Source organism: Cyprinodon variegatus, unplaced genomic scaffold (assembly GCF_000732505.1).
Source record: "Cyprinodon variegatus isolate N-32 unplaced genomic scaffold, C_variegatus-1.0 Scaffold156, whole genome shotgun sequence".
NCBI lineage: Eukaryota > Metazoa > Chordata > Actinopteri > Cyprinodontiformes > Cyprinodontidae > Cyprinodon > Cyprinodon variegatus.
In genome coordinates this window covers 877,489-891,817 of record NW_015150609.1, presented here as the reverse complement: position 1 = coordinate 891,817, position 14,329 = coordinate 877,489, and the positions used below count along the sequence as shown (strand labels likewise).

At 38.0% G+C, this 14,329-nt stretch overlaps 1 protein-coding gene across 5 annotated transcripts in view; it reads right to left on the bottom strand.

The window, feature by feature from the left end:
• LOC107086558 (casein kinase I) overlaps positions 1-13,563 on the bottom strand; it is a 35,205-nt gene extending 21,642 nt beyond the window's left edge. For 3 of the 5 annotated variants that reach the window (XM_015377585.1, XM_015377588.1, XM_015377590.1), the window contains exons 1-4: positions 13,329-13,562; positions 3,367-3,730; positions 1,956-1,996; positions 1,216-1,285 (exon numbers count right to left, since the gene is read on the bottom strand). In XM_015377585.1, the coding sequence (XP_015233071.1) occupies positions 1,216-1,285; positions 1,956-1,996; positions 3,367-3,553 (298 nt within the window). In that variant the 5' untranslated portion in view covers positions 3,554-3,730; positions 13,329-13,562. The other 2 variants (XM_015377589.1, XM_015377586.1) reach the window with 2 other exon arrangements.
• Between the last annotated feature and the right edge of the window lie 766 nt (positions 13,564-14,329).

Genomic DNA, 14,329 nt, shown 5'->3' with positions numbered 1-14,329 from the left:
CATTTATTGACGCTGGTACATCAGCTGTAGCCATAGCAGAAGTCCTCTTTTTCCCAGAGATGTCCTACTTTTCAGACCTAAAAAAATGGGAATTTCAAAATTGTCCGGGATTTGGTCGACTACAATGCAGCACATAGTCGAAACACACCGGGGACTCGAACAGAGCCGTCAGCTTGGGGACCGGTCAGGGAACCCTGACGGATGAGGGTAGGGAGTGACCGAACCCGACCTAGTGAAAGTAGCCTGGACACCGGCGGCCCCGTACTTCCCCCCTGCCTTACCGGTCCCTAGGCCCCCTCCTCCTTCTTCTGATTAGCTAACACTGTTAGTTTCAGAGCGCTCCTTTGCTACCATTGGCTGACAAACACAAGTCAAATGTCTTTTTTTTTTTTTTTTTTTTTTATTTATTGTCAATTTATTTTGGAGAGATTTTTGATTTACCCACGGGCATTCACTACAAGCCGAAAATCCAGAATACTGAAATCCCTGATGATACTTGTCATGAAAAATGTGAGGTCGCAGCATCTGGAATAGTATCTTTAAAAAGGAGCCTCTGTACTGAATCGTGCGTTGTTAGATTAGTAGTGAAAGCAAACGGGCGTTATTTATAAAGAGAAAACATGCTGAGTTCAAATATAAAAAGCTTGAAAAATAAAATTTGCTTGGTGGACAGAAACACATTTGTTTCTTTTGAATCTGCAACTAAGATAAAAGGATGAAGCTCAGAAAGGTTAAGATGAAGGCAGCCGTTTCAAAATTATAGTTCTCCCATCGGCTGAACCCTTGGAAACAAATTAAGCAGGAGACAATAGTTTATGGAAGAGAAGATACTGAGAAACGGAGTCAATCTCTGCTGCTTTTGCTGATTTGTCTGACATAAAAACGGCTGTCCTAAATTCCAGTCAACCAGAAAATAAGCTCTATATACATTTTCTAGGTTAATAGGAATCTTAACTTAAACTCCAACAAAAACTGTAACTCAGGAAGTTGTCTCTTCATATATACGGGGAGGTTTTCATACACCTTTCTACAAAACATCCTGCAGATTAAGGCAAGCTTTTAAACCAGCTCTACATCAGCATGCGCTCTGGGATGACTAATCACTTGTTGTGGAAATGATGAAATCTCCGGACTCATCTTCCCAAACACTGAAACCATCACCATGAAGTCACACATAAACAAAGCGGGGAACTAGATCCACATCTTTTCTCTCACCTGTAGTCCCAAGACTTTTGTAAAACCGGTATTCCAAATGCAGCTGCGGGGCCCTCGACTTCACTGGTTCCTACAAGACCAAACACGTAAATGAAGAAAAGAAACAGAATCAGAAATAACTCTTATAGTAACAATCACACAAAAATAAAAAAGGGCTCTTATTTCAGATATATTTCTGGCTTCTTAGGTTTCAACCTTCTAATTACCATTTTGCTGGAAAAAGTCAAAAGCAAGGGTCTTTTTTTTTTTTTTTAAGAGTTATTAGTTATAAACCATTCAATGAATGGATGAAACAGAGTAAAACTTTATTTTACATAATTTAAATATAGAATAATAATAATCAACCCCATATTTTATTATTTATATATATATATATATATATATATATATATATATATATATATATATATATATATATATATATATATATATATATATATATATATATATATATATATATATATATATATATATATATAAACACAATTATATCCTGTTATCTGTTAATTATATACATGAAATTAATCATCAATACAATTCAAATAAAATATGACCATTTAATTTAATTATATCTCATTTCCCTATGGGATTAATACATTTTTTTTATTGAATAAAACCATGAAAAATTAGTCTGATTCCAATCTCCAAGGATCTGTATGTTAAAACAATTAACCGTTTTAATCTGTATTCCTGCACAGAAGCAATAAGTTAAAAGCTTAAGATAACTGCAGGGGACTTACCAGTTTAATGGCTACATACTCATTTGTGTAGAGATTCTTACCTGTAACAAGACAGAAAAGTAGGATTAAACGTTCAATCACACCATCTTATCCAGTGTATTCATTTTAAACCTTCACCATCCTGCCTATTTAAGTTGGTTCCGTCTGCCGTAGGATGTTTTCTGCCAACCAGGCCCCTATTCAGACTAACACAGGAACATTTAATACCTACTTTGACAGCCAAACATTTAAACCAATTTATGTTCTACTCAGTCTACAGGAAGGAAATGTGGCCCAGATAAATCATATATCCCATCCTGTCATTAGGCAATTTTGGGTTCTAATCTGTCATAATTTATTTAAGTTAACAGTCCCAAGTGGGATCAGGGAGAAGACATAATTCAAATTGGTCAGCTAAGAATATGCATTTTAGGAAAATTCATCTTCAATATTCATTTAAATATTGAACCACGGGGAAAAAATGGTTATAGTATATGGGGAAAAAGAGCTATGAATGCAAGCACCAGTGGAGGTAGTAAGAGACTAAATATGGGTACGAATTAGTAAACGGACAAACTGAACATGAAACTTTAATCTACATTTACACTGCAGGAAAATGTGACTTAAATCCAATATTTTTGCTCCTATGTGACTCGTAACTGACTTTTTCATGGCAGAACGACCTGATTCCGATCTGTTTACCTCAAAGAAAATGAAAAAATAAATCCAAATTGTGCCACTTTTATAAGCAGAAATTACAACAAATAAAAAAAATAAAGTAAAAATGTCTTAAAATAAGTCTGTTTAACCTGAATTTGAGAAGATAAATAAGAATATTTGCCAATGGAATTAGTATTTGTACCCTTAAACTAAGAAAATTGGATATTATGCACTTTAAATAAGACACTGCAGATGATTTTTCTTATTTTAAATGCAAATTGTCTTATTCCATTAGCAAAGTTGTTTAAGAAAAAAACTTTTTTGAAAAAAAATTCACTAACTTGATTTTTTTCGCAGTACACACTGTTCTTTCTACACATGCATGATGCATTGGGGCCATAAAGCATTCAGACTGTTGGCTGAAATATAGTAGTAGTCTGAATCATCATGCAAAAAATAAAACATTTACAATTAATAAAGAAGAAAGCAGTGTGAATGCAGCATTAGTTTAATTTCAGTTCCATTTGGTTTACTTATATAGTGCTGATTTACAACAATAGTCATCTACAGAGAAAAATACACTCTGATTGGTTGAAAGTTTTCTATCAGGGAAAACCATTTGTTTGGATCCAGTCACTGACTTGCTCCTCCTGGATGAGCTTGCAGCGACGATTTTCACTTGTATTTTTAGTGACCAACACCATTAAGTCACCAACAGAGTGTGTTGTCTAATGTGCTTCCAGTTCTGACAAGAATTAAACTCCAAACATACCGAGCTTCAATTCCCCGAAGTTTCCACAACCGATCTTCTTCCCCACACGGAAATTAGGTCCCACCATGAGAACGCCAGACGTGCTCGAGGAGCCCGACTGCCGGGTCGAGTGTCCGCTTCGGCTTCCCTGGGAAACTTTGGTGCCTCTAGCCGGCCGCTCGCCATACTTCTCTCTTTGTGGATCCATGGCAGCACTGGTCACAGTAAGGCCTCCTGGGCCGGGCCCACCGCAGCAGCCACAGCTCTGGTTACCAGTGGCACCTGGACTGGACAGCCACTGTCATGGGTCAGAAGCTGGAGCGGTCCACTCCCCCAACCTCACCCTCACCTATATTAGTTGTTGGGCCTCAACATTTGTGGACACCTGTGGGAAACAAATGAAGTGAGAGATTGTGAGCAGGAGGCTCTTTAAGGGGTGGCCCTGACAAGTAAACTAGATTAATATAAAACACATTAAAATGATAAATCTTTAGACATAACAGTAGAAAAGAAGAGGTCTTTACAATCCTAGCAGGGTAGGTCTTATTCACATGTTGACAGAGCAAACAGTACAATGACCTCTTAACACCAGAATGGCAGACAAAGCAAACACACAAAAAAGCTTTGTATAAATCCAACTTCACTCTAGGAGTTACTAGAAAACCTGCAAAGCAGGAAAAAGAAATTAGAGCAGAAATCTGCTGGAATGAAGCAGACAGGGAAGCTGTACCAGCTGTAAAATATCTCTAATAAAAAGGTTCCTGGTTTAGCTTAGCTTATAACTTTCCTTTTGGTTTATGTGTAAATAAGCAACTGAAGAAACAAGAGCTGTGTTTGTAAGGAGAATTCCTTTAGAGATAAGTCTACCAGCACACAAACAGGCAGCAACTGGGGAGCAGTCACATTGGACTTTAATACGTGCGTGCAGTGGTTTCAAAAAAGAAAGTACACCCCCCTTACAATGTTCAAAACAACTTGGTTGTAACCAGGCTCTGGATTTATCCAACATGAGGTGACCGCTAACACATGCCAACACAGAAAAGCCTAAAGCAATGACCTGAGAAAGGGTTCCAGTATATCAGCAGAACATGTCAGCTGTCATACTAGTTTTAAAATCTATATTGGAAATATGAGAAATGATTAAATCCATATTTTTCATATCAAAGTTGCTTTCTTATGACGTATCCATTTTTCCGTCTGTAGGGTTTTTTATTTCAGTCACTATATTTAAAAATATAATTTTGACACCAGAAATGTAACACGCTGATAAATATGGCATCCAAGCAGTCCTCCTGTTGTTGGAATGTTATCATAATAAAGAGTGATTTATTGAATTGTGCAGCTGTAAGCATAAAGAAGCAAATGTGCTAGCCATCAGTCTGGGGGAGGTTATAATCCCATTTCGAAACAATCTGAAGTCCATCTTTCGACAGCCAGTAGGACTGTAAACAAAGAGAAAACATTTAAAGAAACAGACCAACTTCCTGGGAGCGGTCTAAACAGTGTTCCTACCCAGTGGTTAGACCATGCAAAACAGGAACACCTGTTCTTTTCTCTTTTTTTCCATATTGGGAGGGGCCCTCATCGCTTCTTCATATACAAAATATCAGCTTGAACCAGTGAGACGTTGAGCAGAGCCTCCTGCATTGGGGGACAGCAACACACAATCTGAAATATGATGGGCGGGGGTTGATGGAGCGGGCCGAGGCGCCCCCCTTGAATAATGGTAGGGGAACATAGAACACTTAAACAAGAGCAAATGTGACTGTCGAACTAAAGGGCTTGTTAAACTCCTGCAGCAGTGTGTCGCAGTGAGCTTGTCGCAGATATTTTTTATATATGCCCAATTTGGAAGCGTGGTCTGCGCTATGTTATTCCACGCGAACAGCGCAAGAGGGACAATCAAGAACTAGCTGTGGGTCTAGATATGGCCAAGGCGGTGAGAAAGTGGAAAAACATGAGTTCCGTCCCAGTGTTCTCAGGGATGGACGTCTGTGTCTTCAGCAGGCGTAGAGCTAACAGAACTGGCAGCGTTGTGAGGCAAGGGCTCAAACATGTACGGCTGCAAGCCTTCTACACCAAACCAAGCTTTTACCGCCCTGGCGTCCTCTTCCACAACAACTTCGTCCCCGCTTTCCGGCAGGATTGCGGATGCCAGTTACCATAGGACCCTCCCCTTACTTAAAACATGTGCTGACAAAACAAACGACAACTAAGGACATTGGAGATGCTGGTGGGCTGCAGAATCTCAATTTTTTCCTGAATTTCTCCTCTAAGGCTACGTTCACACTGCAGCCTTAAGTGAACCAAATCTGATTTTTTTGCGCATATACGACCTGTATCTGATCTTTTCATGGAAGTCTGAACAACAAAGATCTGAATTTTTCCAATAAGACCCAGGCCACTTGGCCCTGTGGTCCTGAATCCGATACGATTCTGATCTTTTCAAATGCGACCAAAGATCAGCCAGACCGCTTTCATTCGACCGGAACAACATTAATACTCAACAAAGGTCACTATTCTGCATCTTACTCACAGAAGCGGGAAGAAAAACAACAACCATGGCGAACACTAATGCGAAGAGCAGTCTTTTCTTAACCACCTTGGAAAGATTGAGTTTTTAAGGTTGGGAAAGATCGCTAGATGCACTCCAACACTACCATCCATGTTTACTTCTGTAAACACAGAGCATGCTTGCTTGTGACATCATTGCGTCTTCTACTGCGCATGTGGGACACTTAAGCTGTATGAATGCAGTTAACACAGGAAATCACAGAAAAGTCACATCTATTAGGAAATGTAAATGGCGTCGCAAAAAAAATAAATAAATCGTATTTCACAAAAGGAACAGAATTGAGCATTAAGGCCTGCAGTGTGACTGCATCAAACACTTCTCTCTCTCCCTGGTTTATTCTGCAACTGCTTCAAAGGCAAGAACATGTCTCAATATGTTCCTATAGCAAAAACACTACAATTTAAAGGTCTACTTTTACCATGGCTTCAGTCTAAGGGACTGATATAAATTCAGTTTACATATCTTACATTTAATTAGTTGTGCACATGCGTAGCCTCTGAAGCCCATTGCCCACATTTGAAGACCAAAGTGTTCAGATTTTGGACAGAGAGGACAGTTTGAAAGAGGGGTCAAGGAAGCCATCTCTGTGGGAACAAAAAAGAAACTATCACTGAACACAGGGGGAGGATTGCGGTTTCAGCTTCCAAGCATTTACAATTCAGTCATAGAACTGATTCCCAAGAAATTAAATAAGCCCTCCCATTATGAATCAAAAGACCAATCACATAGCCCCAACAATCCAGAAGAACAAAGGGTGGCTATTTGATTAGCATTTGACTTGGAATGTGTACAGGAGGATAGACGTCCATGCTGCTTAACTATATCAGAGCTCCAACTACAGATTGCTCTGGTGCGCTCGACAGAATTGACAAAGACTCCTAGATAGGTGTCGAAACATCTCCAAAAAGGTTTCAAAAGTCCAGTTACCTTCCAAGTTACGCCGATTTGTGGTTGCCATGACCTGGATGACTGAGAATTTACAAAGGCACATATCAGAAAGGGTTTCACACAATTATAAAAGACCAAGGTGCATTCATAACCTTTGAAACATGCCCAGAGCATGAAACTAGAAGAGCTGTGGCTCACCCTAAAAGTATGGCTGTCCTTAAGAGATAGTAATCAAGTCCCAGTGGTAACAAAACACTTGGACCAGTTTTAGCATCAACACAAAGCCTAAGCCATAGTATATCATCACAACCGCATCACACCACCCACAGCCACAACCCAGAGGACGATACCAGAGAGTATTATGTAAATGTTTATATAAAGCCACGTCTTCTACTTCTAAGGCCACACGTTTGATTTCTTCACTTTCCAAAACGTCTGCAGATATAAAGTCTTTTTTTACTGATAAAATGCATCTCGGTGTTTTGTTTTTATGTAATAAGAAGAACTAGTGATGTTGTCATTGTTACATCTCTCCTCGTGTTCTGTTTGAATCTACTATAGGAAACTACAAACTATTCAGATTTTTTTTCTCATCAACAGTTTGGATTTGAAGAGAAAAAAAAGAGGAACTCCTTGTGAAAAGCAAAAAAAGAAGAAAAAAAAGAAAACTGTTTTCATCACAATGGTCTAATTCCTGAGCATGTGAAGCCTGCCGCTGATGGTATTGTGTGTGTGTGGGCTTCTGGATGACTCATGCTCAGTGTTGCCTGCACAGATCTGAGCATCAAAGACAGCGCGTTTGCTCTCAAGGGCAACTGAGCGCCGGTGAGATTACATAAAACCAAGAGCCTAACAACACAACAATAAAGGCACGTTTTGGAGCTAAGACCCAGGCTGATTCGGAACAGCTGCCATTCTGCAAATAATGATTTGTGGGCCATCCCAATCGGAGCATTTTGATCGGCGGCTGAGGAAGTGCACCCTCCTCAAAATGCATTCATCAGTTCACAACACACCATCATAACCCATTATATCACAGGCACCGCTGTTCACTTTACAGCATGAAGGCTGTTACAGAGATAATTACTAGTGTTCATAAGGAGAGCACACTACCATGCACTAAGGGTGTAAAGAACGCCAAAGAAAAAGGTATAACATCAGCCTACCACTGAGTTTAGAGTTTTTATTCTAGATTGGTGCTTGAATCTGTGCTTGAAAATCAAAATGTCATGAATATTAGACATAAATGTAATTAGGTTTGATTTTAGCTGTGTTAGAGAATATATTTGTTGCTTTTAAGTTTTAAACGGATTACATCCTGTTTTACATTCTACCTCAATTTCTTGTGTATATAAAATCACAATACTGTATTATTTCAGTGAGAATTTCTCACCGACCAAAGCTTATGCATGGTTCATCTAACAAGCAGTGCTATGGACAATATAACATGCCCAGACATGCCCAACCTGAAGATTACTATAGAGAGATTAAGATGAAAATCCTCCAATATCCCAAATCTCACAGATCAAAGCATCTAAACCCCACAATAGGTTTTATATTCAAGTTATTTTGTGTTATTTAAACGGACTGATAATTTACTAAGGAAGGTGTGAAACTGAAGGTCCTGTCAATGAGTAAGAGTCTAAAAATAGAGGCAGAACATCCCTTTCAGCTGAAATCGTGTGAAGGGTGTAGCAGCCCAGCCTTATCCCTGCAGCTTTGGGACCTGACATGGGCTGGGGAATCCCCACAGCCTGTGAAAGCACCTTGGATGCAGATTACATGGAGACATTTTTCATGTTTCCCACCCATGCATTCCTCTGACAATTCATTTGTCTTTTTTTTAACAAATAGATTCAATTGCAGCTTTTTTTCTTGCTTATTTTTCTTCCACATTCTGTGTGAAACATGGAAATGCCATGTCTCCAGACATTGTTTTCTTCCCATTAAAAACAAAAAAGAAGAAATAATGATGGTTCAAACAGCTTTGTTTCATATTAAAGATATAATTGATCATTTATAATGACAAATGTGATCATCTGGTCGAAATTTCTTGTTTTCCATGTCTTTAATCAAAGCTACATGATGAAAAAGGTTTAAATCAGAACTATGGCTTGAACTTAACATGGGAAAATTGTTATTTGCAGAGGACAAGGGTTGTTAGTACGTCTCTGTGCAGGACAACAGTCCAACAGACATTAGTGATCACTGAATGAAATGTTTAAATTAGAGGCTCGTCATTATCTTTTGTAAAATCATTCGATATCAGTCCAGGTTTTAGCCTCAGTTTAAAGGTCTTATTTAACTTTCAACTCAATTTGGTTCATCTGTATGGAAAGACAATACTGAACATAACTGAGCCAATTCTTATCTTAATATATTGAAAGTCCAAACCAGTGCAGTTCAATACATATTCTAATACATTACTGTTTAATTCAGTTCATCAAATCAATATGCTGACTGATAAAATAGTATTTGTCTAAATACAGAAGAAAACACAGAGGGTGTTTATTTGAAATTATTCCAAAGGGCAAGGATTGTTAGTAAAAATAAAATAAAACATATGATGATGGTATTTAGCAACAACTAAACAAATTTATTGAGAAGTTAAATATTGAAAATATACAATTTTTATAGAAAATAAATTGTTTTATTTGCAGCAGATATTTGTCTAAAAAATGTATTTCAGTGGAAAAAAAATGTGCCCAAAAGTTTCTTAGCTAAACAAAAAAAAAAATAAATTGTTTAGCATTTCATGACATTTTTCTTTAATAAAAAGCCTGACGGTTTATAGCGCAGTGATTAACCTTCAGTGAAAAGATCAGCCTTTCAGGGGGGGTCTGCACACAGAGCAGACTCCCACTGGGTTAGTGCCAGCTACCAGCTGCCTCCCTTATCATAGAAACTATAGCTTCCTCTTTCTTACATATACGTTGGATCTCAAACATCACATTTATGCAGCTTGATCAATTAAAACAAAAAAAACTACTTTTTTTGTGTTGCTTTTTTTCCCTTCTGATTGGAAAAACCAGGAGGATTTAAACTAAAAAAAGAAAAAAAAAAAAAAAGTACAATGACCATCTGCAAAACCACTAATAAAAAAAACACACAATGGGTATGTTTTTTGTGATCTGAAACACATTTTTTTTCCCTTCCTTGTTTCAGTGTTATGATCATGCTGAGCAGATATTGTCAAAACACAATATTCACCAGCTTCTCTGTAGAATCACTATATTTAAAACAAGATAAAAAAAAACATTTCAGTCCTTTCTACTTCCTGGCTTCTAAAACGGTTCCACCCGATGAATTTAATTGTGCGTTTGCTGCATTTCATGTTAATTACCTTGGATGTGCGTTATCTACAGGTTTGAGCTGTCTTCTTAAGTGATCAGACTCCGCAGTGACTGGCATAGCCAGAGTCTTAGACTGTTTTCATTAAATCTGAAATCTCCTCACATCTTTGTGATAGGAATACTGATAATTTATAAGCTATCTATTACATACCCCTGCAAGCAATTGGATTAAACAACAAGAAGTTAGGCATTACAAAACATTCACATAACTGGTCAGAAAAAAAACAATAAGTTCAAAGGACAATTATCCAAAATACTGAATGCTTTTTAGCTTTTATAAATGATGTTTTCCAAACCTGATACCAATTAAGCACAGGCTGGTTACAAGAATAAGGTTTTGAAAAATTGTGGTGTCAAAAAGCGCTAACGTTGTTCAGATTTTTTAAATGAGAAGATTTTTTTTTTCCTAGCTTTTTTGAGAATAAAGTCTGTTTTGCTGCACACTGCCGCTCTGCTGGATGAATGAAAGCGACCAATTTCCTCCCTAGCCAAGGCAAAAGATAAATTAAGCTGTTTGAAGAAAAAAGAAATATATCAGACTTTAAATAGAACACAACTCATTGCTCTACTGCATTTTGCACCATATTTATTTATTTTGCACTCCACTGAATCTTCCATATCAATGCGTTTTGCACCATGAATGTAAACTTGTTTACCTTTTAGAAAGACCTCCTCTGCTTGGTTTTGATGTGTGTCAAAGCTGAAGGTGAACTCAAACATAAGAAAAACTTATTTTTTGATTAATAAAAGCTTGTTTATTTTTTCAAATTCAAAATATTTTAATGTACCATTACACTTGCGAACCAGTAGGGGTATATATACCCCCGGTTGGGAAACATTGCTGTACACTATAAAGAAATAACATTTCAAATAGACAATTTAAGGATTAGATTGACGTTGGATTATCTTGTCGCCTGAAAAACCTAATAGGTTGGGAAAAAAAAAACAAGGCCTCTAAGTGTTGACATATTTTGGATACATCCTTTTTGATTTGCTTCATTTCTTGTTTTCTAGTTAAACCTTAAAACGACCCTTATCCATTTAGACAAATTTCAATCCAACTTCCCTGCAGTGTTGCTTTATAACTTGAGTAAATTGAGGTAAATGTTTTTTGGGGAAAATGTAAATCTTAGTCCAGAAAAATATAGAAGTTAAAATGCTTCTTATATTAGAGTATGCAAAAAAAATTAAAAAAATAAAAAAAAAAACTGAGGAAAGTTCTGGGTAGAACTACACCGTCCACTGAGGCACTTTATAAATGGTAATGTTCATTTCACTATTGAAAGCTGTATTTATCAAACGACAATTAAGTTTGTCTAAGTCTAAGACCATCTTTGTATGTATAAAAGGAGTGGTACCCAATTTATTAGGATATAGAATAGAATAGTAGCCAGATAAACCAGTATCTGGCTACTAAATGTGTAATTTAGTCTGGCCCCAATGAATGAGACATCGAAAGATTGTTGATGAGAACAACCCGTTGTTTTTCAAACCATGTCTGTGCCTATTGGCCAACGCTCTGACCAATGAGCGCAACTGACTGTGACGTAGGAAGCGCGACAGAAAGCTGATGGGGGAGTGTAAACAAACAGCCTGTCGGTAAAACAGCGAATACGTTCTTCCTAAAACTGAATGAGCGCAGAGCCTCTTCCTGCTCACGTTTCAACGAAAACCCAAAGTCTAATCCTTTCAAAAGGGATTTAAAGCTGAGTCAAACGAGAACTGTTCAATAGTTGTTGCCATCTTTCTTGTTGCGCTTTCTCCAGCGTCACACAGCTTTGTCGTCACGCCCTCAAAATCCCGCCAACTTTGCATCCAGAAATTCAAAACACATCTCTGCATTGTGATTGGCCCGCCAGTTCTAAGGCCTGGGGAAATGATCGAGGCTAGACCAAACTCGCAGGAAAAATGATAGAATAGAAAAGAATAGAATAGAAAATCCCTTTATGGTCCCACAATGGGGAAATTCTGGTGTTTACACCAGCAAAAAGATTACAGAAAAAATGGCAACATAAATGTTGACCTATGAAGGATGTATAATAATGACATACAGGTGAAGAGTTAAAAGATAAGCAATAAAATACTGTACTATAAAGTGTTTTAACAATATAAAACTGTGCACCTGGATCCCCGGATATCTTAGCGGATTTATAATTTCATACATGTAAACAATTCAGGTCTAGTTATAAAACTCATGTTTTAAACCGGTGTAGTTGTGAGAAAATCTTAAGTCCCCCAAAATCTAAATTAGATCCTGACTCAGCTGTTCATAAAAACTCCCAAATTCATTTGATTTGTAGCATTTGAAGCATGATTGATCCTATGTGTTTATGAAATGATCATATCAGAGTTTGAGACCTACAACATAAAAAAAACCACTGTGTTTCTGTTGGTGTTTTGTTGATTCTGTAGTAAAGTCATCTGTTTAACCACAGAACAACAATGTAGGTCGAGATGCAACGTTTGAGCAGAAGAAAAGGAAATGTGCAGCACATTTAAACTGAGAAGTCAGGGGAAAAAAAACTTCAATGTCTTCAAAACGAAATGGGGCAGTTAAAAAGCTAAGATCTACAGACTGTGTGTCCAAAAATAAACCCAGAAAGAGGAAGCAGCCTCAGATTAACAGCAGCTTCAGTAACAGGGAATATGAGGTTAAAATGAAGCTGATCGATCCGTCTATAGGGAGGCCTGCGGTTGATCCAACAGAAGGAGACGTTTAGCAGCTGTTTACCACCTTGTCCCGGACAAAGCTATCAATGGCAGTCTAAAATAAAAGCTCATATTGCTAAAAAAAAATAACGACATAATTATTGACCGAATGTTCAACATTAAATATAAATAGTAAACCCTGAAGCAAATTTTAGCAAAACAATACTTAGCCAAAGAGGTTGCCATAGTGTAAATATATTCTACTAATAAAAAAAATAATAAAAAAGCAGATATATTTTTATGTTTATCATGTGGGGTGAAAAAAAAGTTGTTAAAATTTGCGTATAAATGTATTTCCTTACCTGTCCTAAGCGATAAAACAGCCAAATGATGGCTGGTGACAGTTGGACTGAGCGCAACAAGGAAATTAGCTTCGTTAGCATCGCTCCTATTAGCTGAAAACCTCTCAACAAATGCTCCTTTTACTGGCACGCATCGAGCTAATGCGATGTTCTCACCTCCACGGTGATAAATCCACGCGTCCACGGAGTCCCCCCCCCCTCCCGTGTCCCGCTCAGGTCCAGTTTAGCAGGGCGCAGGCGGGATTCATGTGAGGTCTCCTGCGCTCTTCTTGTAGCTGGAGGTTTTCTCAGCCTTTAGCTCGCTAACAGCCTTTAGCGTCTCTCTCCATTCTTCGCCTGCCGTGAAAAGGTTCCGACACACCGGATGGAGAAACCACGGCACCGCCCGCTTTAGCGCGCTCACTTCCAGGTCAAACCGAGGCAGCAGATTATTAGCTGACCTGAGGAAGAATTCGTGGATTATATTAAATCCAAAAACAAAAAACGTTTAATTGTTAAAGAAATTTTGGTCCAAAATAAAAATTTAAACTTCACTGATTATTAAATGAGAAAATATCCATATTTGCGTTATAAATCTATGGGCGGTTCTAGACAGGGGCCAACAGGGGCTCTTATAGAACTGCTTCCTGTAATGCCCCCTGTACTCAGGGGCGGATTTAGGAAATTAGGGGCCCTAGGCAACGACAAGCAGGGGGCCTTCTGAAATGAGAAGACAACACATAAAACAGACCCATTATACAGATACAGAGATTTTAATAGAATAGACATACATTATTTTTTCTACGTATTGTCCCCCTCTTCTGGTTTTCCTCTCTATGTTTTGTACTACGCTGACTATTCAAAAGGAATGAATTAGCTGATTTCTCCTTCCTGTGTTTCCAAAAAGGCGACGGCAAAAGTAAATACCACAGTCCTTCTTTCCACTGTAGACAAGCCATGATCTGCTTCTCTGTTCTCCATTTTACATTTGGATGAAATAATAGCTGCATGAATCACGACAGCAGACAAGAGAGAGGAGAGCAGGAGGCAGGGTTACCAATCTACTTGCTCTGGAGAGCAGAGTTCTCTGCTTTTATATGTTGTTGCCCAAGTCTCCACTAGCAGAAAAAAGTCCCTGGATTTGGTGCTAGGCGCCATTTTAAATATAAAAGTGCTGG